General features: G+C 44.4%; 2 protein-coding genes across 2 annotated transcripts in view; both read left to right on the top strand.

Moving 5' to 3' along the window:
• Nucleotides 1-6,616, top strand: part of LOC144120144 (acetylcholinesterase-like) — an 80,307-nt gene extending 73,691 nt beyond the window's left edge. Inside the window, exons 14-15 of the mRNA XM_077652579.1 lie at nucleotides 3,265-3,352; nucleotides 6,287-6,616. Coding sequence (XP_077508705.1) covers nucleotides 3,265-3,352; nucleotides 6,287-6,499 — 301 coding nt within the window. The 3' untranslated portion in view covers nucleotides 6,500-6,616. The remainder of the gene's footprint in view (nucleotides 1-3,264; nucleotides 3,353-6,286) is intronic.
• A 4,010-nt stretch (nucleotides 6,617-10,626) lies between these two features.
• LOC144121899 (pancreatic alpha-amylase-like) overlaps nucleotides 10,627-17,371 on the top strand; it is a 31,010-nt gene continuing 24,265 nt past the window's right edge. The window contains exons 1-3 of the mRNA XM_077655342.1: nucleotides 10,627-10,963; nucleotides 13,755-13,976; nucleotides 14,925-15,082. Coding sequence (XP_077511468.1) covers nucleotides 13,788-13,976; nucleotides 14,925-15,082 — 347 coding nt within the window. The 5' untranslated portion in view covers nucleotides 10,627-10,963; nucleotides 13,755-13,787. The remainder of the gene's footprint in view (nucleotides 10,964-13,754; nucleotides 13,977-14,924; nucleotides 15,083-17,371) is intronic.

Raw genomic sequence — 17,371 nt, 5'->3', positions numbered from 1 at the left:
ATTAGTGATCACACATCGCCTAACAGGGTTAGCTTTATTTTTGATAATAATTTTCTGCCATAACCTCAAAAAGCCACAGAGCGGGACGAAAAGTCTTTGAACGTCCCTCTGATTTAACCAAAGGGCTTGTTAGTCTGGTCGATTTTGCATTTTCCAGAACAGCTCTGGAAGACGCCGACAACAGGATGAGAAGCACGCGCGCAGCGCTCTCAACTGAAAACTGAATTTTATATAATTCATGAAGCATTTCTCTCTCTCTCTCCATATATATATATATATATATATATATATATATATATATATATATATATATATATATATATATATGTTGAAGAGCGGTTTATTGTAACGCTGAAAGGGCTGGCGGCGTACCCGTTGCACGAACTCACCCAGCAGCAGCGGCACCAGAACGGACTTCCGCAGCGAGCTCGAGCTCTTCAACGCGCGCGGCAGCCGGTCACCGAGGCCGGCCGAACCTCTTCATCGTCGTTGGTGGTGGCGCACTGTCGTCTTCTTCAATGCAATATATATATATATATATATATATATATTGTGACGAAGAATACGAAGTTGGCAGTGGCCCGAGGCGGAGCGCTCGCGTTAGGCCCGGCGTCCATTTAACCATCTCATTGCATATATATATATATATATATATATATATATATATATATATATATATATATATATATATATTGTGACGAAGAATACGAAGTTGGCAGTGGCCCGAGGCGGAGCGCTCGCGTTAGGCCGGGCCGGCGTCCATTTAACCATCTCATTGCCATCAGTCATCTCGTCTCATTCTTCGGCTGGCCGCCACGTAAGAATATATATATATATATATATATATATATATATATATATATATATATATATATATATATATATATATATATATATTTTTTTTTTCAGAGCGCCCATCCCCGTCACTGCAAAACCAGCATCCCTTATTCGCAGGCCCATCGTTTTCGAAGAATCTGCTCTAATGACCTAGCCTTTCATGAACACTCCGAACATATGCGCAACGTGCTCTTACCACAGCGCTATCCACGTTCCCTTATTGATGACGCCATAAGCAAAGCTTCAAATCTTAACCGTAGTCAAATACTCCAGGGCCACCAAATAGATAACCAAAATGATTACACTACAAACCTTATCCTCACATTTAACAGTAACGCACCGAACATAAACAGAATTCTTAATAAGACTTTAGCAAAGTCAACGACTATCGAAAATATTTACATGCGCACCCCGCGTGATTTACAGGCGTGCCAAAAACATTCAGAACCATCTAGTCCACTCCAAGGAGCACAAAACCCCAAAATATGGATGCCAGCCCTGTGGTAAAGGGCGCTGCAAAGTTTGCAAGCACATGCAGACTTTTCCAGCATTCAATCAACGGTAACTTTGACTGCGACTCATCAAACATTATTTACCTTCTTGAATGCACTGTGTGTAACCAGCAATACATAGGACAGACAAACACTGCATTCCGCATTCGATTTAACAATCACCGCGCACACGCCAAGTCTCTCCCAAACCTTCCCCTATCCAAGCATGTAAACGCAGAAGGACACCCATTTGACAAACTAAAGGTAACAATTATTCAAGGGGGCTTCAAAAACAGGCGAGAACGTGAACAGCGTGAATCCTATTTTATCCACAAGTCTAATACTATTCAAGAAGGTCTTAACGAAAAGCCTGGTACCCTTTCTTTTATTCACGACCTCCAAACAAAATAATACTACACTTCTCGTTAATTGGCTAACTCAGATATACCTTTTATAACTCCTAGTGTATAACCCAGGCAATCATACCCTTCCTTACTTACACTATTCTGCCTCGTGCAGTATTGATAAGCTTTTGACGTTCTTTCCTTACATTTTCCGACAATTTGAAATCTTTGCACACAGCTAGCACAGCCCTCCTCCCCTACAAACAAGTATTCCCGGCGAGGTCGGTTCAACGACCCGCCCAGGGAGAGGGGTGCACCGTTCAGTGAAACCCAGACCCCGTGAGTAAGTTCTTAGACATGTGCTCGTTAACGTAGCCCACTCCTTCCTTAACGTTCTAGCCCTCGGCTCACCGGAAATTAGTGAGACCCCCAAAAGGCGCCTGGTTTGGCCTGTTCGTCACTGCCAGTGTCATTTGCGCAGCGGCTCCTCTTTGGCCACGCATCTGCAGCGGTGCCCTTTGTGTTTGTGCATTTTGTTTGTGTGTTTTTTTGCACGTTTTGCTTTCGTACGCCTGTGGTTGCCGTGCTGCCCATGTCCCCCGCACCGTCTTCCTCTCCCTTTCTCTCGTTTCGCCATCTCCTTTTGTACCCCACCCTTCCTTACTATACTAGTTTTCCCCCTTTTTTGTTTTATTTCTATTTTTTTGCTTCCTCCCCCAATATTGTCCCTGTCTGCTCCCCGCACCCCCATCTTTATTTAATTTTTTTTTTTCAATTTTTTGAACTTTTGCTGCTATTTGCGTGTTACACTCCTTTCTCCCTCCTCTTGAGCTCACAAACTTAAAACGTCCATCTGACGCGAGATCACTACAGTCCTGAAGAAGACCGCACCGCGGTCGAAACGTTGATAAATAAAAGTGTCTTTGTAGAAGTGCCCACTTCTCTTATATATCTCTCTCTCTCTCTCTCTCTATATATATATATATATATATATATATATATATATATATATATATATATATATATATATATATATATATATATATATATATATATATATATATATATATATATATATATATATATATATATATATATATATATATATATATATATATATATAGCCGCGGTGGCTGAGTGGTTATGGCGCTCGGCTGCCGGCCCGAAAGACGCGGGTTCGATCCCGGCCGCGGCGGTCGAATTTCGATGGAGGCGAAATTCTAGAGGCCTGTGTGCTGTGCGATGTCAGTGCACGTAAAAGAACCCCAGGTGGTCGAAATTTCCGGAGCCTTTCACTACGGCGTCCCTCATAGCCTGAGTCGCTTTGGGACGCTAAACCCTCATATATATATATATATATATATATATATATATATATATATATATATATATATATATATACATATATATATAGTGAAAATACTGAAATAACTAATATAGTTACTAAATATCTCATCTCTACCGCCCAAAATGTCCTTTCATTCGCTAAAAGCGATAGGGACGTACTGAGCGAAAAGCGCGTCCGCAGACAAGGAATGGCTCTTCTTATTCTCGGTCTTATTAATCATCGCCCTTTCCGGTTGCTCTCACAGGGTATTACCCACCATCGGGGACAAGCCGTGGCCGATGTACAGCGAGGGAAAGATCGTGCATGTCCGAATCGGCACGACACGACTAGAGGTAACCAGCACAACTGGAAAACATAAACGTGCTCGTGCAAAGACTGTTTTCACACGGCAGGGCTCCTATGTTTGCGAACAGTTTATTGCGTAAGGGTATATTTTGCGATGGCGATGACACCGGTGACAACATTTCACAAGCGCAAAGATTTTTCTGCTGCAAATGGGCTGATATTAACAACGAAGAACTGACCCGTTTAATTTTCTGTAGTTTTCCATGACACGCGGCTGACATCAAGGTGCATTTAATTTAACAGAAGCGCTGCTGCCTACGTAGCTGCTTGTGCACGTGTTTAAAAGGTCGAAAGTGAGACCTAGCCGGTAATCATGCCTTTGTAGGGCTATGTTTGGAAAGGCTTCAGGAAAGCGTTTCAAATGCCCCCATCATTATTTGCTAGATCAGTGTCTGTAGAATACTGCATTTTAAATTATACTCTGTAGTTCATAAATTAAGTTCTTTTTCATTAAATGTGCAGCTATAAATTCTAAAACAGGCGCTGGTTAAGCAGTACTGCGTACGATTTTATTTCTTACTTAAGATCAAGCTTTAACTGTGCGCCTTGTATCATTGCGAAATGCATTCCAAAAAGTCTGAGCACATTACAAAATACAAAAATTGAGGACCACACATACACCTTATTTTTCCTCCGAGTATTTTGACCGTTACCTATTTCGCACATTGCTTTCCATGTGCTCCAGCTGTCGAGATGTTTGGTCGCTTTCCTGACAACAGCGTTTGCCTGGCTATTTTAACTCTTTATCCTTGGGAACACTTTAGCCTTCAAGAATAATTTTGTAGAGTATAACATTAAAGAAATCAGTAGAGGGAATGTCTTAAGAAAAGCCGTAGTGCGCGCCAAGTACAATGCTTATCCCGTTGTTTTCATGTGCTTTCCTTGTCCCCTAGACTCGAGCTATGAAGCAACTTGCCCAAACCAAAGTACTACTATCACATTTTTCCCACAGCATGTTGTGCAGCTTGGGACGTGTGGTCTATACTTCGACTATGAAGCATAAAAATACTTTTGCTAAACAATTGTTCACCCCTCTTTTTTGAGAATAATATGGAATTGAACCAGTAAATTTTTCCTGTCAGCCGAGCTATTATAGATAAGGGTGTGTGTGTTTGCTCCACCCAATACAACTATAATCGTTAAAAATGTCGCCTGAACCAATCTCCAGATGGCGCCTTCAACACTATGACAAAACATATCCCTCGGCCCTGTTGGAGGGGGCCTCTACATAGCCTCAAGAGATTACTTAGTTGAAAGCAATGCGTACGAGACGGAAGAAACAAAAGGAACACGGACGCGGCGCTTTCTCTATTTGTGTGTACTGAGTCCGCCTCGTGCGCTTTGTTTTCAGCTATAGTCAAAAACCAGCTCGCCATGCAGTCTACTCTTCTGCACTAATTACAGCAGTTTCCAGAGGAAGACAAATAGTCTTGTCAAAAGGCAGATCAGCTGAATAAGGTATCCCAACTCATAATCATCATCCCTGACTACGCCCACTGTAGGACTGAGGCGTATCCCATATCTCTCCTATTAACCCTGTCCTGTGCCAGCTGCAACCACCCAATTCCGGCAAACTTTTTAATCTCATCCTTCCACCTAAGGCAAGGACCAACGGTTATCTTGCCTTCGAATTATGTTCCCTGCGCTAGTCCCTCCCCTCGATTAATTTTAACTTCTCTCTGCCTTGGTGTTATCTTTCACTACATTCCTGAGGGCAAGAGAAGAATTGAGGTTATCGCCTGAAATCACTCTGTACCTTGTTTTGAAGCCAGCTGTTTTTCGCTACGTATATATACTGGTTGTTTCGACTAAATGTAACCTAGTTTTTAACAAAGACTGTGTGCGCTAGGCGAGTGGAGCCAACTGACAACTGAGTGCTGTTGACTGTGGTGTCGCCTAGTTGGCAGTATCTTTGTAGTCCAGAGAAGTTGGTTAATTAGTCCCCAAATACCGGATTATAGAAAAAGTGGGCAAGAGAAGAATTGAGGTTATCGCCTGAAATCACTCTGTACCTTGTTTTGAAGCCAGCTGTTTTTCGCTACGTATATATACTGGTTGTTTCGACTAAATGTAACCAAGTTTTTAACAAAGACTGTGTGCGCTAGGCGAGTGGAGCCAACTGACAACTGAGTGCTGTTGACTGTGGTGTGGCCTAGTTGGCAGCATCTTTGTAGTCCAGAGAAGTTGGTTAATTAGTCCCCAAATACCGGATTATAGAAAAAGTGTAAAATTAAGAAGCTGAATCATCTTGAAAAACAGCAGACTGAATTGTTTACAAGATGGCAATAAGAAAGTATATTTTTATATCAGCCTAAACATAGTGCCAGCGAACGTGGTAAAACTTGCTGGCGCATATCTTACGGCCACTGGAAACGCAAATATGCACCGGGGACAGCACTCCATAGATTGGTTTTTATTTTCAGTGCGCGCGTCTAGGAGCGCTGAAGTATCACCGCAATCACTGAGTAGTTTTTCTAATGCGCAAGCTTTATTTTAGGCTGATAAATACGTCTTTGTAAAGGGTAGCTTCTTATAACTATTTCGTGCCGCTGTTTTTCAACATGATCTAAAAATGCAGAGTTTGCAGCATTTTGCTTCGAGCCATCAATTTGTTTTTTGTATTGAACACTGTAGACAGCACACAGAACACCACACTAAAAAAGCAATACAGGCCCCACGCTAACGCGTAACGTGATTAAGGCGACAACAATGCGGCAAATTAGGCTACACAGCTCTCAACAACATTCAGTTTGTTTCATTCGCGTAGTGATATTTTTTCTAATTTGGTTACTTTTAGCTGGTACACACGGAATGCATTAATAATGCGTTGATTAGCAGTGTTCCCTATGCCACCTGTCCCCACCTTCCTTATTTCCAGTACAGTCGAGTTGTAATTCTTTACATATTCTTCTATTCCCCAGGAGCAGCAGGACTTCAAAAAGAAGGACTGCTCCATTGTGGCAGCTTTCGATCCCGCTGCAGGCGAGTCTCCTGACAGCTCCTCACCGTCGGCGGCGGAATCCAACAGCACCTCTACGGCGGAATTCAACAGCACCTCTACGCTTAAGCCAATATCTTGGCCAACGCCTTTTTCAATAGACAACGCATTGATTTTTAGAATTCCGCGCAGTTAGAACCTCCCTGCGCAATGGAGACATCTTTGTAGCTGTAAATAGGTTGTGCGAGTCACTGGCGCATCTATGACTTTTCCTATGTTCCCAATAAAAAAACATTAATTTCTGTTTTTATGCCACGCTCATCAACACGCCACACCGCGCTCAACCGCAGTCCATGTCCTCGAACCCTGAAAAACATATGAGCCCGTGTTGCACAGAAACTATCGGCTACTCATGCACTTCTGTTGCTGTGTACGTCCTTGGCTGCACTAGTGAACGCAGCACGAGTGCTACGTCAGTAACTAACCAGCGTAATGACTGGTGGTGCTCATATGCGTGTCTCGCTTCTTGTTTCTGTTGGTGCTGCTTGTAGGGGCATGATAATTAGGAACTGCTTTTACTAATTTCGTGATGCCTCTTCTGTTTCTGCGTAACGAGTGGTTTAACTACAAACGCGTCAAACATGAATGGACCTTTAGACCAGAAGCCGAGGCAGTAAACAGAGCTTAGGCTAGGTCATATGATTTCGGTCAGTAATTACACCTTGAAATGTAAATTATCATTTATACGTGTGAACGATTCTGATTGTTTGATAAGACAACATTCTTTAAAAGCGCCATTTTTACAGGCGCATATTGCATTATAGCAAAAGAATATAGCGCATAGTAAGACAGGACACAAGGAGAAACGAACTTATTCGTTTCTTCTAGTGTCCTGTCCTACTATGCGCTATATTCTCTTGCCATAATAACGCACCAACAAGCCCATAAAGCCACGCTTTTGAACCATATTCCAGTTGACAGAATGGCTGGAAACGTCTGAATTCTCCCAGCACGTAAATTCGCTAAGAAATCATTGCTTATTTTAAGACTGTGAATGTTTGCTTCAACGGTGTGGACACAGAATAAACGAAGCTGCTAATAAAGCATCATTTTGCCATGTTTCCCGAGTGTCGTGTCGTTTCCAGCGCTGTGTTAATCTTTTATTTTGCAGGGTTTTCCTTCAGGCTTTGATATTCTTCACCCTTCAATGAAGTTTCTTTGGTCGAAAGGGGTGCAATTTATCTTGCACTTAATATAAAAAAAAGAGCACTCGCCAAATTTAAAAAGGAGGGAAAAAACACGTTTCGGGGCCCACACTGTTCCCTTGATCACTAGAGCTGCGCGTTTTATAAGGCACACAACAACATCAACAATTTCAGTGGATGGACGAAGGTAATGACTTATGTACGGCGAAGGTGGCGTAATAAGCGTGCGTAAATCTCTGGTAGATTGCCCCACGTCCGGTTCAGAACATGTGGCGTGGTTTGAATGTGTATTGGTCTGAGAAGTAAGCAGGGTGATAAATACTTCTCCGTGGCGACGACTCTGGCATTCTTCCAATCGATGGCATGTTTAGCAGTTTGACAAGTGTTCAGCCAAGGCATTTTCTCCCGTGCGGCCGATGGCAACGTCATTCAAGCGCTTAATGAAAATGCCTTATTCGCCAAAATATGCGGCTTTGTAGTCATTGCTGGAATTTTTTATACAACTCCGGTATATCTGCTGCGCTCGACCGGGTCTTTTACTCTAACAAGTTTTTGCTCTAGTTTTCTTGATGACAAATGGGTGATATGTACTACAGTACATTGTAGTCCCTGGCTAAGGCCTCGCTGACTCCTGGAGCGTAGGGGATGCTTGCCCGCCTGCTTCTCTCGGTGGCCATTGTTTCAACGTTTTGACGTGAGCAGCGGGGTTCTGCGGTCTTTATTATCTCGTGCGGGTACCCGTTGTTGGAAAGGTCCTTCATCGCTTTTTGCAGTTCTGGTCCGAGTTTCATCGAGCTTGAGCTAACGCGGAAAGCGCGGCTGAAAAGTGCGGATGCAGCGGAGCATTTAAGCCCGAGAGGGTGTGCCGAATGAAAACTCAGGTACCGACACGTTGCACTCCCGCTGCTTGTTATTTGTACAAGTACTATCGCTCTCGGTATGAGCTACACCGCGCGAGCGCGTGGCCGAGCGCTCGGCACGCTGGTACAGTGGCGCCGATCGCGCCGTTTTTTCGAGCTATCTGGAGAGGGTGTATCTGTTCCAGCAATCTGGCATCACCTCCACTTGCTCACTTTCCCCTTCACCCTCGTTTATTCTTGTTTTGACATCAGTTTCGAAAATGATAACTGCAGCCGTCCATCAACCCCGTCTAGGTTCGCCCAATCGCTCTTATCTGGTATGCCGCTTTTCGTTTCATCATTTCACTGAACAGGGAAATGTGGACGAAGCGCCGCAGGCCAATCTGCTGGAAAGTGCCTGTTTGTAGAGGTGAGAATAAACAGCAAAGTTTAGGAGGCGCTTTGTTCGTTGACGTAACGTGCGGTGAGGCGAAAACCTTTAGCGCGGTATTGCTGCTTGTGTCACTGATCTGTGGTTATGATATTAAGTAAGTACACAATTGTTTGTGACTCTTAAATGCTGGGGACACTGGAGGGCATTTGGGAGGCATCCATCTGATTCGACGCCTTTCTGCAAACTCTCCAGCGTCCTAGACAATGAGAAATATATATGCATTGGCAGGAAGTAGCGTAGTCATTAGCACGCTGAGATGTGGAACGGAAGAATGGCGGTTCGAATCCCATCGTGCGCAAAGATCTTTTTTTCTTATCGAGTTAAATACTGTCACGGACGGACGGGCACCGCGAGTATGAGCCTTTAATTAAAGGCTATCGCCTTAATACGTTTGTCAGCTCGCGAGAAGTACCGGGTGCCCAACAGATTGCGGATAGTTGAACTCTCGTTAAAACAGTATACCCAACGCTAAATAAGGGATATTATTGCAAGGTCAAATAAGACTGCGAACCGCATAATCCAGGCTTATAGGGATGAAGGCCTCATCGGCGACGCTCCACATAAACGGCACCCTCGAGCAACGACTGCAGCTCAGGACAAAAGCATTCATGAGGCCGCGTGGGCGAGCCCCTCCAGCACCGCCAAGGAGATAGGCGCTGCTGCTGGTGTGTCGGCGTGCATGTCTACAGTCAAACGCAGCTGGCGGAAGGAGGTCTGAAGAGCCATGTAACGGCTCACACGCCACTCCTGACAGACGCGAACGAGACGGCACGACTTAAATTCCCAAGTGCACACGTCGACTGGACCACCGACTACTGGAAAACGGTAATATTTTTCGACGAGTCAGCGTTCACAACACGCTGGGCCAAAAACACACACTATGGCGCCCTTTCTATGCCCGCCACAACCCCCGTTACGTCCAGGAAGTGGCATCAAGTGGCCGCACTACAGTCAATGCGTGGGGAGCTGTGTCCCGAGATGACTTGGTGTCCTCTATCGTATTGACGGACGCTGGCATCGGCAAGCTATTTTGCTTCCTATTGCGCCCAGCAAGTCTGTTGATTAACTACACGTACGAATGTTCTGATTGAAGCCTCCAACCCTCATAGCGGAATCCTTCTTTATTCTGAAGGGAACTCCGCTGAAGATTACGCAGGTGGCTTCCGTTTCAGATGTTCCAGACACCATTTGTAGCTTAATCCCTTCTATTTGAGTAGTGGAGCGGGCGATTTGCCTCTCTTCACTTTGCCACCTGTCGGCCGTAGCAAGTGGTTATTCCGTGTACACATCCGTACATATGGTGACACCGGCGTGTGCTCACAATAAAGTTTCTATTGCTAACGCAATAAATGCGACGGCAAAAAAACGAGACTGCTCGCCCTCTACCTAGGGACTGCCCAGTGGTCCAACTTCATACGTCACTAAACTAGAGTAATCAGTACAGTAAACGCATCAGTGTAATCGTAATCATGAAGATCAAATTCAACAGCTTTAGAAGAACTGTGACATCTGATCTTAGCTCATCCTGCGCTTTTATCTTTCAAGTTGCGATGCAACACAGCCGCTCTTAGAATTTGAAGGCAAGCCTTCGCAAAGTACCAAACTTGAGAGTATGCTATATTTCTGGTGTGTACGAACAGAATGCCAGTGGTGGTTTGCGATTGAATTCTTTTGGAAACCATAGGAGACCACGACAGCTAGAGAAGTAACCGGTTTATTGCAGTCACCGGCCTGCCCGCTGATAACGATTTATCTCAGCGCGGCGCCCTGTATCAGCTGGCACTTGCGTCGGGTTCCGTCGAGGGACTGGCTTGGGACTGGGGCTGAGAAACGCCTTGGACGCAGCTGTGAGCTGGGTGCATTTCACTTTCTGCGACGGCAGTGGTTCGACATAGTCAGCCCACGATGGTTCCACGATAGAAATTGCGCCTTCAGCGGAGGCTTGTATCTTTGCTTTGCATCGCGTTGGTGGTGCTTGCGTCGACTTGGTGCTACGTGCAAGTTGAGCCGTCAGCTCACCCGCGGCTCTTTTTCTGAAGGCAACGTGTATTAGGAAGCCCGGTGTGTCAGGCAGCAGTTGCATTGAAAGCTGCCCAACGGCTGGTTGTCGGTCCGCAGCAATCGGAGACGCTCTATATCAGGAGTACACTGCGTAAAGAAAGGTTAGTATCGCTCAATATTGTCTTCTCACAAAGCTCTGCTGTTGCCGAACTATACCGCTGCCGGTGCCCATTCCGAAACGTACGCTGTCGCGCAACACCCAAAGAAGCAGAGTGTTACTTCTGGTAAAGCCAGCTGAAGTGCCTTCAGCCAACTATCAGAAACCTCAGTGTTTACGGGGGAAAAAATCAAGTAATATGCGCATCAAGTTGCGTTCGATTTGTGGGGGAACAGACTTTCTTTCGCAGCGCATTCCGTTTTTGATTTTTTAAATGCTTCTTTGCTTGAATGCAGACCAGTTCGGGCGCACAGCACGCCCTGAGTCGGAGTTTGATTTTTTTGCTGCTATGGGAGATACAGTGAAAGGTACTCTGGGAGACTGTGGGTGATACAGACATACTAAAATACGAGGTTGTGCCGAATTGATGAAACACAGCTTGATACATTCTTTAGCCTAAATAAATCTAAACTTCTGAAGCATTTTTCAATAAATATTTCCAAGTGCACTGAATGTTTCGGCAATTTCTAAAAGCAAGTTTTTGACTAAGAAGAGCGCTTTTTTTAGATTTTATTGTAATCAGTGTAGCGCATCAGAATACAGCTAAATGCTGAGCTCGTTAACATATATTGAACAGCAAACTTTTAACTGGTACTGTTAGTGTCCTTATTTTTGAGAAAGATGTAGCCCCCCTAAGTAATATTCATATCAGTTTTTATCTTCTCAAAAACGTGGTAACCCTGGGCACTGTAGCCAAGAACGTTTACCTGCATGGTGCCAAAAGAGATGCGCTTTTGAAACGCTTGAAGGCAAAGCAACCCTTCCAGTGCACGTAACTCGTCGAAACAACCAAAATTTTTAGGGCCACAGTGCCGAGGGTACCTGTGTATTCGAGGTTATAAACCCTATATGAAAATTACTCGCTAAAGGCTATTATGCTCCATTCAATATATAAGGAGACTAAAGGTAATATTTAAAACGCTAACTATTCAGTATAAGTCAAGGAACATATATTTAGGACAATTGGCTCCAGTGAGATGCGCGACAGAGCGGAAAGAGGTGCCATAACTCAAAACTCATTTTTTTTTAATTGATGAATATTTTAGGGTTCCACCTTACGTCTGTTACCCTGAATTTATAACCTTGCTAGAGTGAGTATAATCGTTTCTATTTTACGTCTTTCCGTGCTCAATGGTAACACTATACAAGGCGAAGAAAACGGAAAAATTGAAAAGTGATAACGGCGTTTTCTTCCACATTCTGCTTACAAGTGCGTAATGACGGCAAACTACAATATACACGTTTAGAATTCGTGAGAATCTTGACGCTTGCTTTGGTGCTCCGTGTCGACCGCTTACTACTCGACAAGGCAAGTCTGTCAGAAGACCATTCATAGGGCCCCTTACTCAGTGTTCCTTGGGTGTTTTACTGGAATGGGCCACGGATATCTAACAGCACTCATGTTGAAAGAAAGGCTCGTTTTTTTTTACGGATGTTGAAACAACTGGCTGTTAAAAACTTGGCAAGGCTCCAACGAGAAAATGTGTTTCATATTCGTGCACAGATTTCCTTTCGTCTTGCGAAGTGATTGCATTTATCCCAACGGAAAGCTCCGAATAACCAAAGCTGTCGAGCATGATTGACATGGAAGCAAAGCAGCCAAATGCTTGCTTAAAAAAACATGCACATGAGCACCAACTGAGGCAGAAAAGGCTTCTTTGTTCGTTTTGTTTTGCTCATTTTCACAGAGCGATTTTATATATTGAGTTCAGGATATAAGCCGGTATAGTAAATGTTATGCCAGTTAGGGCATGTTGCTTCATTTCCTAGTTGTTTCGAATAAATATAAAAAAACGCATGGTTCTAGATACCTGCCGTGTAATCACCCTCAGGTTTGTCTCACTAAAGAACCTTGAAGGTTAAAATGGTGTCCCCGCTTCCGTTTCACGACGATGCTCGGCGTACATAATATGAATGCGTGTCCTCGTGGTTCGAACACAGGCGGGAAGAGACCCAGTGGTTAATGTGTTGAATTGAAGTGATGTTCAATGTATATAGAGCGAAAATGTTGCTGAAAATATACCATATTGCTTTGTGGCTATATCGCAATTTTTATTAAAAGTGCACTTTCTCAATATAGTGAGCTCATAGAGTTGTTTGCGCGCAAGCGGTGTGAGCTACTACTTATTGGTCTGCATGCTTTAATAACTGAGCTCTTGCTGTAGGAATGCCGTCGCATGATTTAATGCGGCATATAAATTTGCGTGTGAGGTATTGCGGTGATCGATTGGAGCGCGGACAAAGCAGTACTTGTGAGCATGTCTGAGTAGAGGCCACATACTTTACGGCGATTGTGGCGAAGACGATTTAGAAAGTGCGTATTAAAGAAGTCACAATGCTGAAAGTTAGAACCTTGTTTCTGCCTGTGGAGCATGCTCACCTCTGTACGTGCAGTTGGTTAATTTTCTGTTCATTCCTTGTCGGTTCGCTATCTTGTTTTGTTTCAACCCTTTAGTTCTCTGTTTTTCAGGCTTGTTGTATCCTCATATTAATCAAGATGATGTGTAAGAGTCGACTGTCGATCTGGTAACGCATTACTTCCCCACGGGCTGAGCCCATCATGACCGAACGCTACACTATTGTGACTGTTTGTTTGTTTTTTTTTGTGAACCGTGTGCGCAGAATAAATCCTACTTTTCGGGCCATTTTCTTACCCTCCTCTTGGCATATATCTGACCGTAAAATATGCAGTGAAGCTAACGCCTCGGCACCACTAAGCTTTTATTTTCTTTTAGCGGCGTCCTTTGTAGTAGGGCTTCATTCAAGCCATGGGGTCGTTGAGACTTGTCTGGCTTGCGGCCAGCTTTTTGGCTATAACCACCGGAGCCAGCAGTTCTAAGAACCCCAACATGATTGCTGGACGAAGTGTGGTGGTCCATCTCTTCGAGTGGCGATTTGATGACATCGCCGATGAATGCGAGATGTTCCTGGGTCCACGCGGCTATGGAGCTGTGCAGGCAAGTGTAAATCTTATCGGCGACACTTTTCTAAGCCAGGCTAGTGTCTCGGGCGTATATTATTACAAAGGTTTATATGTGATTCCGCTTTACACCAGAAGAGCGTAGTGCGCTGGCCTGAAACACGTGAGAGGTGTTGTCAACGTAGAAGAAAGGTATGAATGCAGTCTATGTTAAGTGCTACCTCCGAGCATTGGCATGCATGTGACGTGCGTGTTCTGCTGATGTAACCATGGCTACACTTCTACGCCCGAAAACACACGTACACGTTATTTTTACAGTGATAGGTTTATGGAGGATACTTTTCAGGGCTTGTTTGCCATGGGTACGTGTACGAACAGTCACATTGCAACGAGACACTTTCGAACCTTTTCGCCCTCCTTTGGTGCGGAGTGGTAGCAGCTGCACCTACTCCTGCACATCAGTCTTCTTTTTCTTCTTTCCCGCAGAAAGTAAGCTGTACATGATGGCAAACAGCATGGTTTCTGCGTTCCAACCCATTCAGAGCAGCTAGAAGAGTTAATCTGGTCTCAAAAATAGCGAGAAGTCCTTACCCGCTCAATAACATCACGAGGATCATTGCGTTTAGAAATATTTCCGGAAGGTATTCTCGTTTCCTCGCTGCATATGTCATTTTCATTTACGCTGGCCATTCAAACATGCAGGCACGTATTTCTGCATAATAGGAGGAAATATATTCACTGTGCTGCGTGTCTTTACATCGCTGACGTTATTGTGGCAATATTATCAACGACAAATAATAAGAACTGCCTATAAAATGCTTCCCCTTTTGCAGCAGTAGAAAAAAGATAATGAAAAAAGCCTTGTTCATTTCCGCGAAGACAAACTGCTCAAGGCTTGTGTGCTCTATCAGCTTCTAGAGAGTAAATATTTTTCTAATTAAGTTTGCTCCCACGCGTGTTTCTCCTTATCCCACGTGCCGTGAAGACGTCGCCGGTTAATGAAAACGCCATCGTCTTCGAAGGGACCGTGAAACGTCCATGGTACGAGCGTTATCAGCCTGTCAGCTACAAGCTGCAGACCAGGAGTGGAAACGAAACGCAGTTCCGCGACATGGTCCGCCGTTGCAACCAAGCTGGCGTCAGGTGAGAGCTTCATTGTCAATTCCATGCCGAGATTTCAAAAATATTAAGGTTTTCCTAACGTTTATTTTTTACAGTTAAGCTCGCTGTCACGCATTCATTAGGGAGCTAATTTTGATGGTCGACTCAGGAGGGGTACACAACATTGACTGCAAAAATACATCATTTTAGAACATATTATTCGGAAATATTGCTTAAAAACAAAGGGAAGGAACCGTCGTTATCCCCCGCATATCCGGCAGCTGTTTGTCGATTATGGGATAGTTGCGTACAGAACACCAATAAAAAAAAGTTCAAAAAGTTCTACTGGTTTTCTTACACCTAAACACGTTCACCCAACGCCCGCAATGCTTACACTGTCAAATCTTCCTTTCTCAAGAATCGCAAGCAAATTTCGATGCCATTTGACGTCTACTTGCAGACGCTTCGTTCCGCCCACCTAACTTCTTCACTTTATGCACTTTGATCACAGTGATGTGCTTAAGCGCCTCAAAAAAGTACGGTGCGATACCCAGTCTATACACAATGTATGTCACTCCTGCCTCGAGTCCATAATTACTCGCACGGTACACGGGATACCTCCCTCTGCTCCTACTCCATACTTAACTGACAACCTCTGCCTCCCTAAAGCAGCCCACACGCACGCACACTCCCCAATGTGACGGTAGTTCTACCATGAACGGAAGCAGTAAGCTTGCGCACTAGAGTCAGTTCTCTAGTTTAGTGGACTGAGAAGTCACAAATATCTACATATGACAACAGAGGAAAAAGTATACTTTTTTATCCATAAATAAAGAGAAATCATTGGTTAATTGCGAATAATGCGTTCCCTTAACTTTTCGGATCTACTTGTGCATACCCCCATCCACACAGTCATATTCCGGTGGTGAAGGCCTCTGAGATGGTTGAGGCTCTTAATGGTTCTTACCATGGCGGTGCGATGAGTTAATGGCCAATACCCTTTGTGCTCTTCAGTAACACATCATAAACAAAAACAAGTTACCCAGCTTGGTAACGGCGCTAGATGAAAGTGTTATATCAGGGCTGTGAGCGGAATTTAAAATCTAATTTGAATAATAGAATCTGAATAATGGGTCCTTTTACGCGGCCCTGAACTTCAAACCATTCAACATACTCCAATGTTTCCAGCTTCCAGCTTGTGTATCGAAATGTTTTATAATCTCCATTTTTGCATCTTCATCGGCACTTAACGCGACCCTTTGCTGTCTCCTCAATAACTACCCCCATGCTAGCACAATATGCCGTGAACAAAACTATCTGCCTTTCCTTTCATTAAGTTTTACTTCCTTTTTCAAGTGACGTAACTTTCTGTTTAATTCTTTTTCTTTACTGTCTCAAAGGAACAAAAAAGAAAACATCAAACTAAGCAGGATGCTACTCTAGGCGGATAGATTATTCCTAGGTAATGCTACCGGTGTGTTTCCTCCGCTGAAACGTGGCAGTGCTCATGAGAAAATCTCAAATGAAATCCGCGACATTCTTCCACGTTGATGAGCGCTCAAAGACTGCGAAGGTTACGTTGTTTTTCAGGATTTTGTTCGCCGCAGCCCTCAAGCACTTTTTGAGCGTGAATGCCGTTGACAGCTTGCGGCTCTGAGCTTGCCGCGTAGAACGGTGCCACGCTGTTTGAGTGCATGAAATGCGAGGTTAAATACTCGGCCCTCATGTTTGTGTCTCGTCTTTGTGGCCATGGTCTGGTTTGAGCAGTTTCAATTATGAGACTTGTCACAGTCCTGGCTATGCTCGCAGCGTTGCTTTTCTCATATTTTCATTGATTCTCCGGCTGTCGTCATAACAGCGCTGCAAAAAAAAAAAGCGCGATGGGCTAATCGTGGAGTGGCCGGCCGATAGCTTACGTCACCAGGAGCAGTGCGGGAAACCGCGAGCTGTGTCACTACGTGCACTTTGCTTGTACGCATCTTTTTCGCTAATCAGAGACCCATTTTCGGTAAGAGTGACTTATTTGCTATTACGACAAGGTTCCCTAAAAGCCTTACTTGGCTGATGCGCTTGGAAATGAAAATAATTTGCAACCACGTCCACGACTGTAGACAAGGCTAAAATCGAGAATGCAGTGTGTTCGCGATCTGCGTGGGCTAGAGCCGGCGTGCGTCGTCCGGGGAAAGGAGGGAGGAAGCTACTCTGGTGCAGCTATGCTTGCCGGCGCCTTCTAAAGACGCAGTTCCTAATTCTGATTCTCTCCGGCACGCTGTTTTCTTCCCGTCACTATTCCTGAGCCTCTGGCTACAGCCGCCGCGCATTGAACGCAAA

The sequence above is a fragment of the Amblyomma americanum genome, chromosome 2, assembly GCF_052857255.1.
Source record: "Amblyomma americanum isolate KBUSLIRL-KWMA chromosome 2, ASM5285725v1, whole genome shotgun sequence".
Lineage (NCBI taxonomy): Eukaryota > Metazoa > Arthropoda > Arachnida > Ixodida > Ixodidae > Amblyomma > Amblyomma americanum.
Note: the sequence above shows the minus strand (reverse complement) of the source record. Positions and strands in the feature narration are given on the sequence as shown.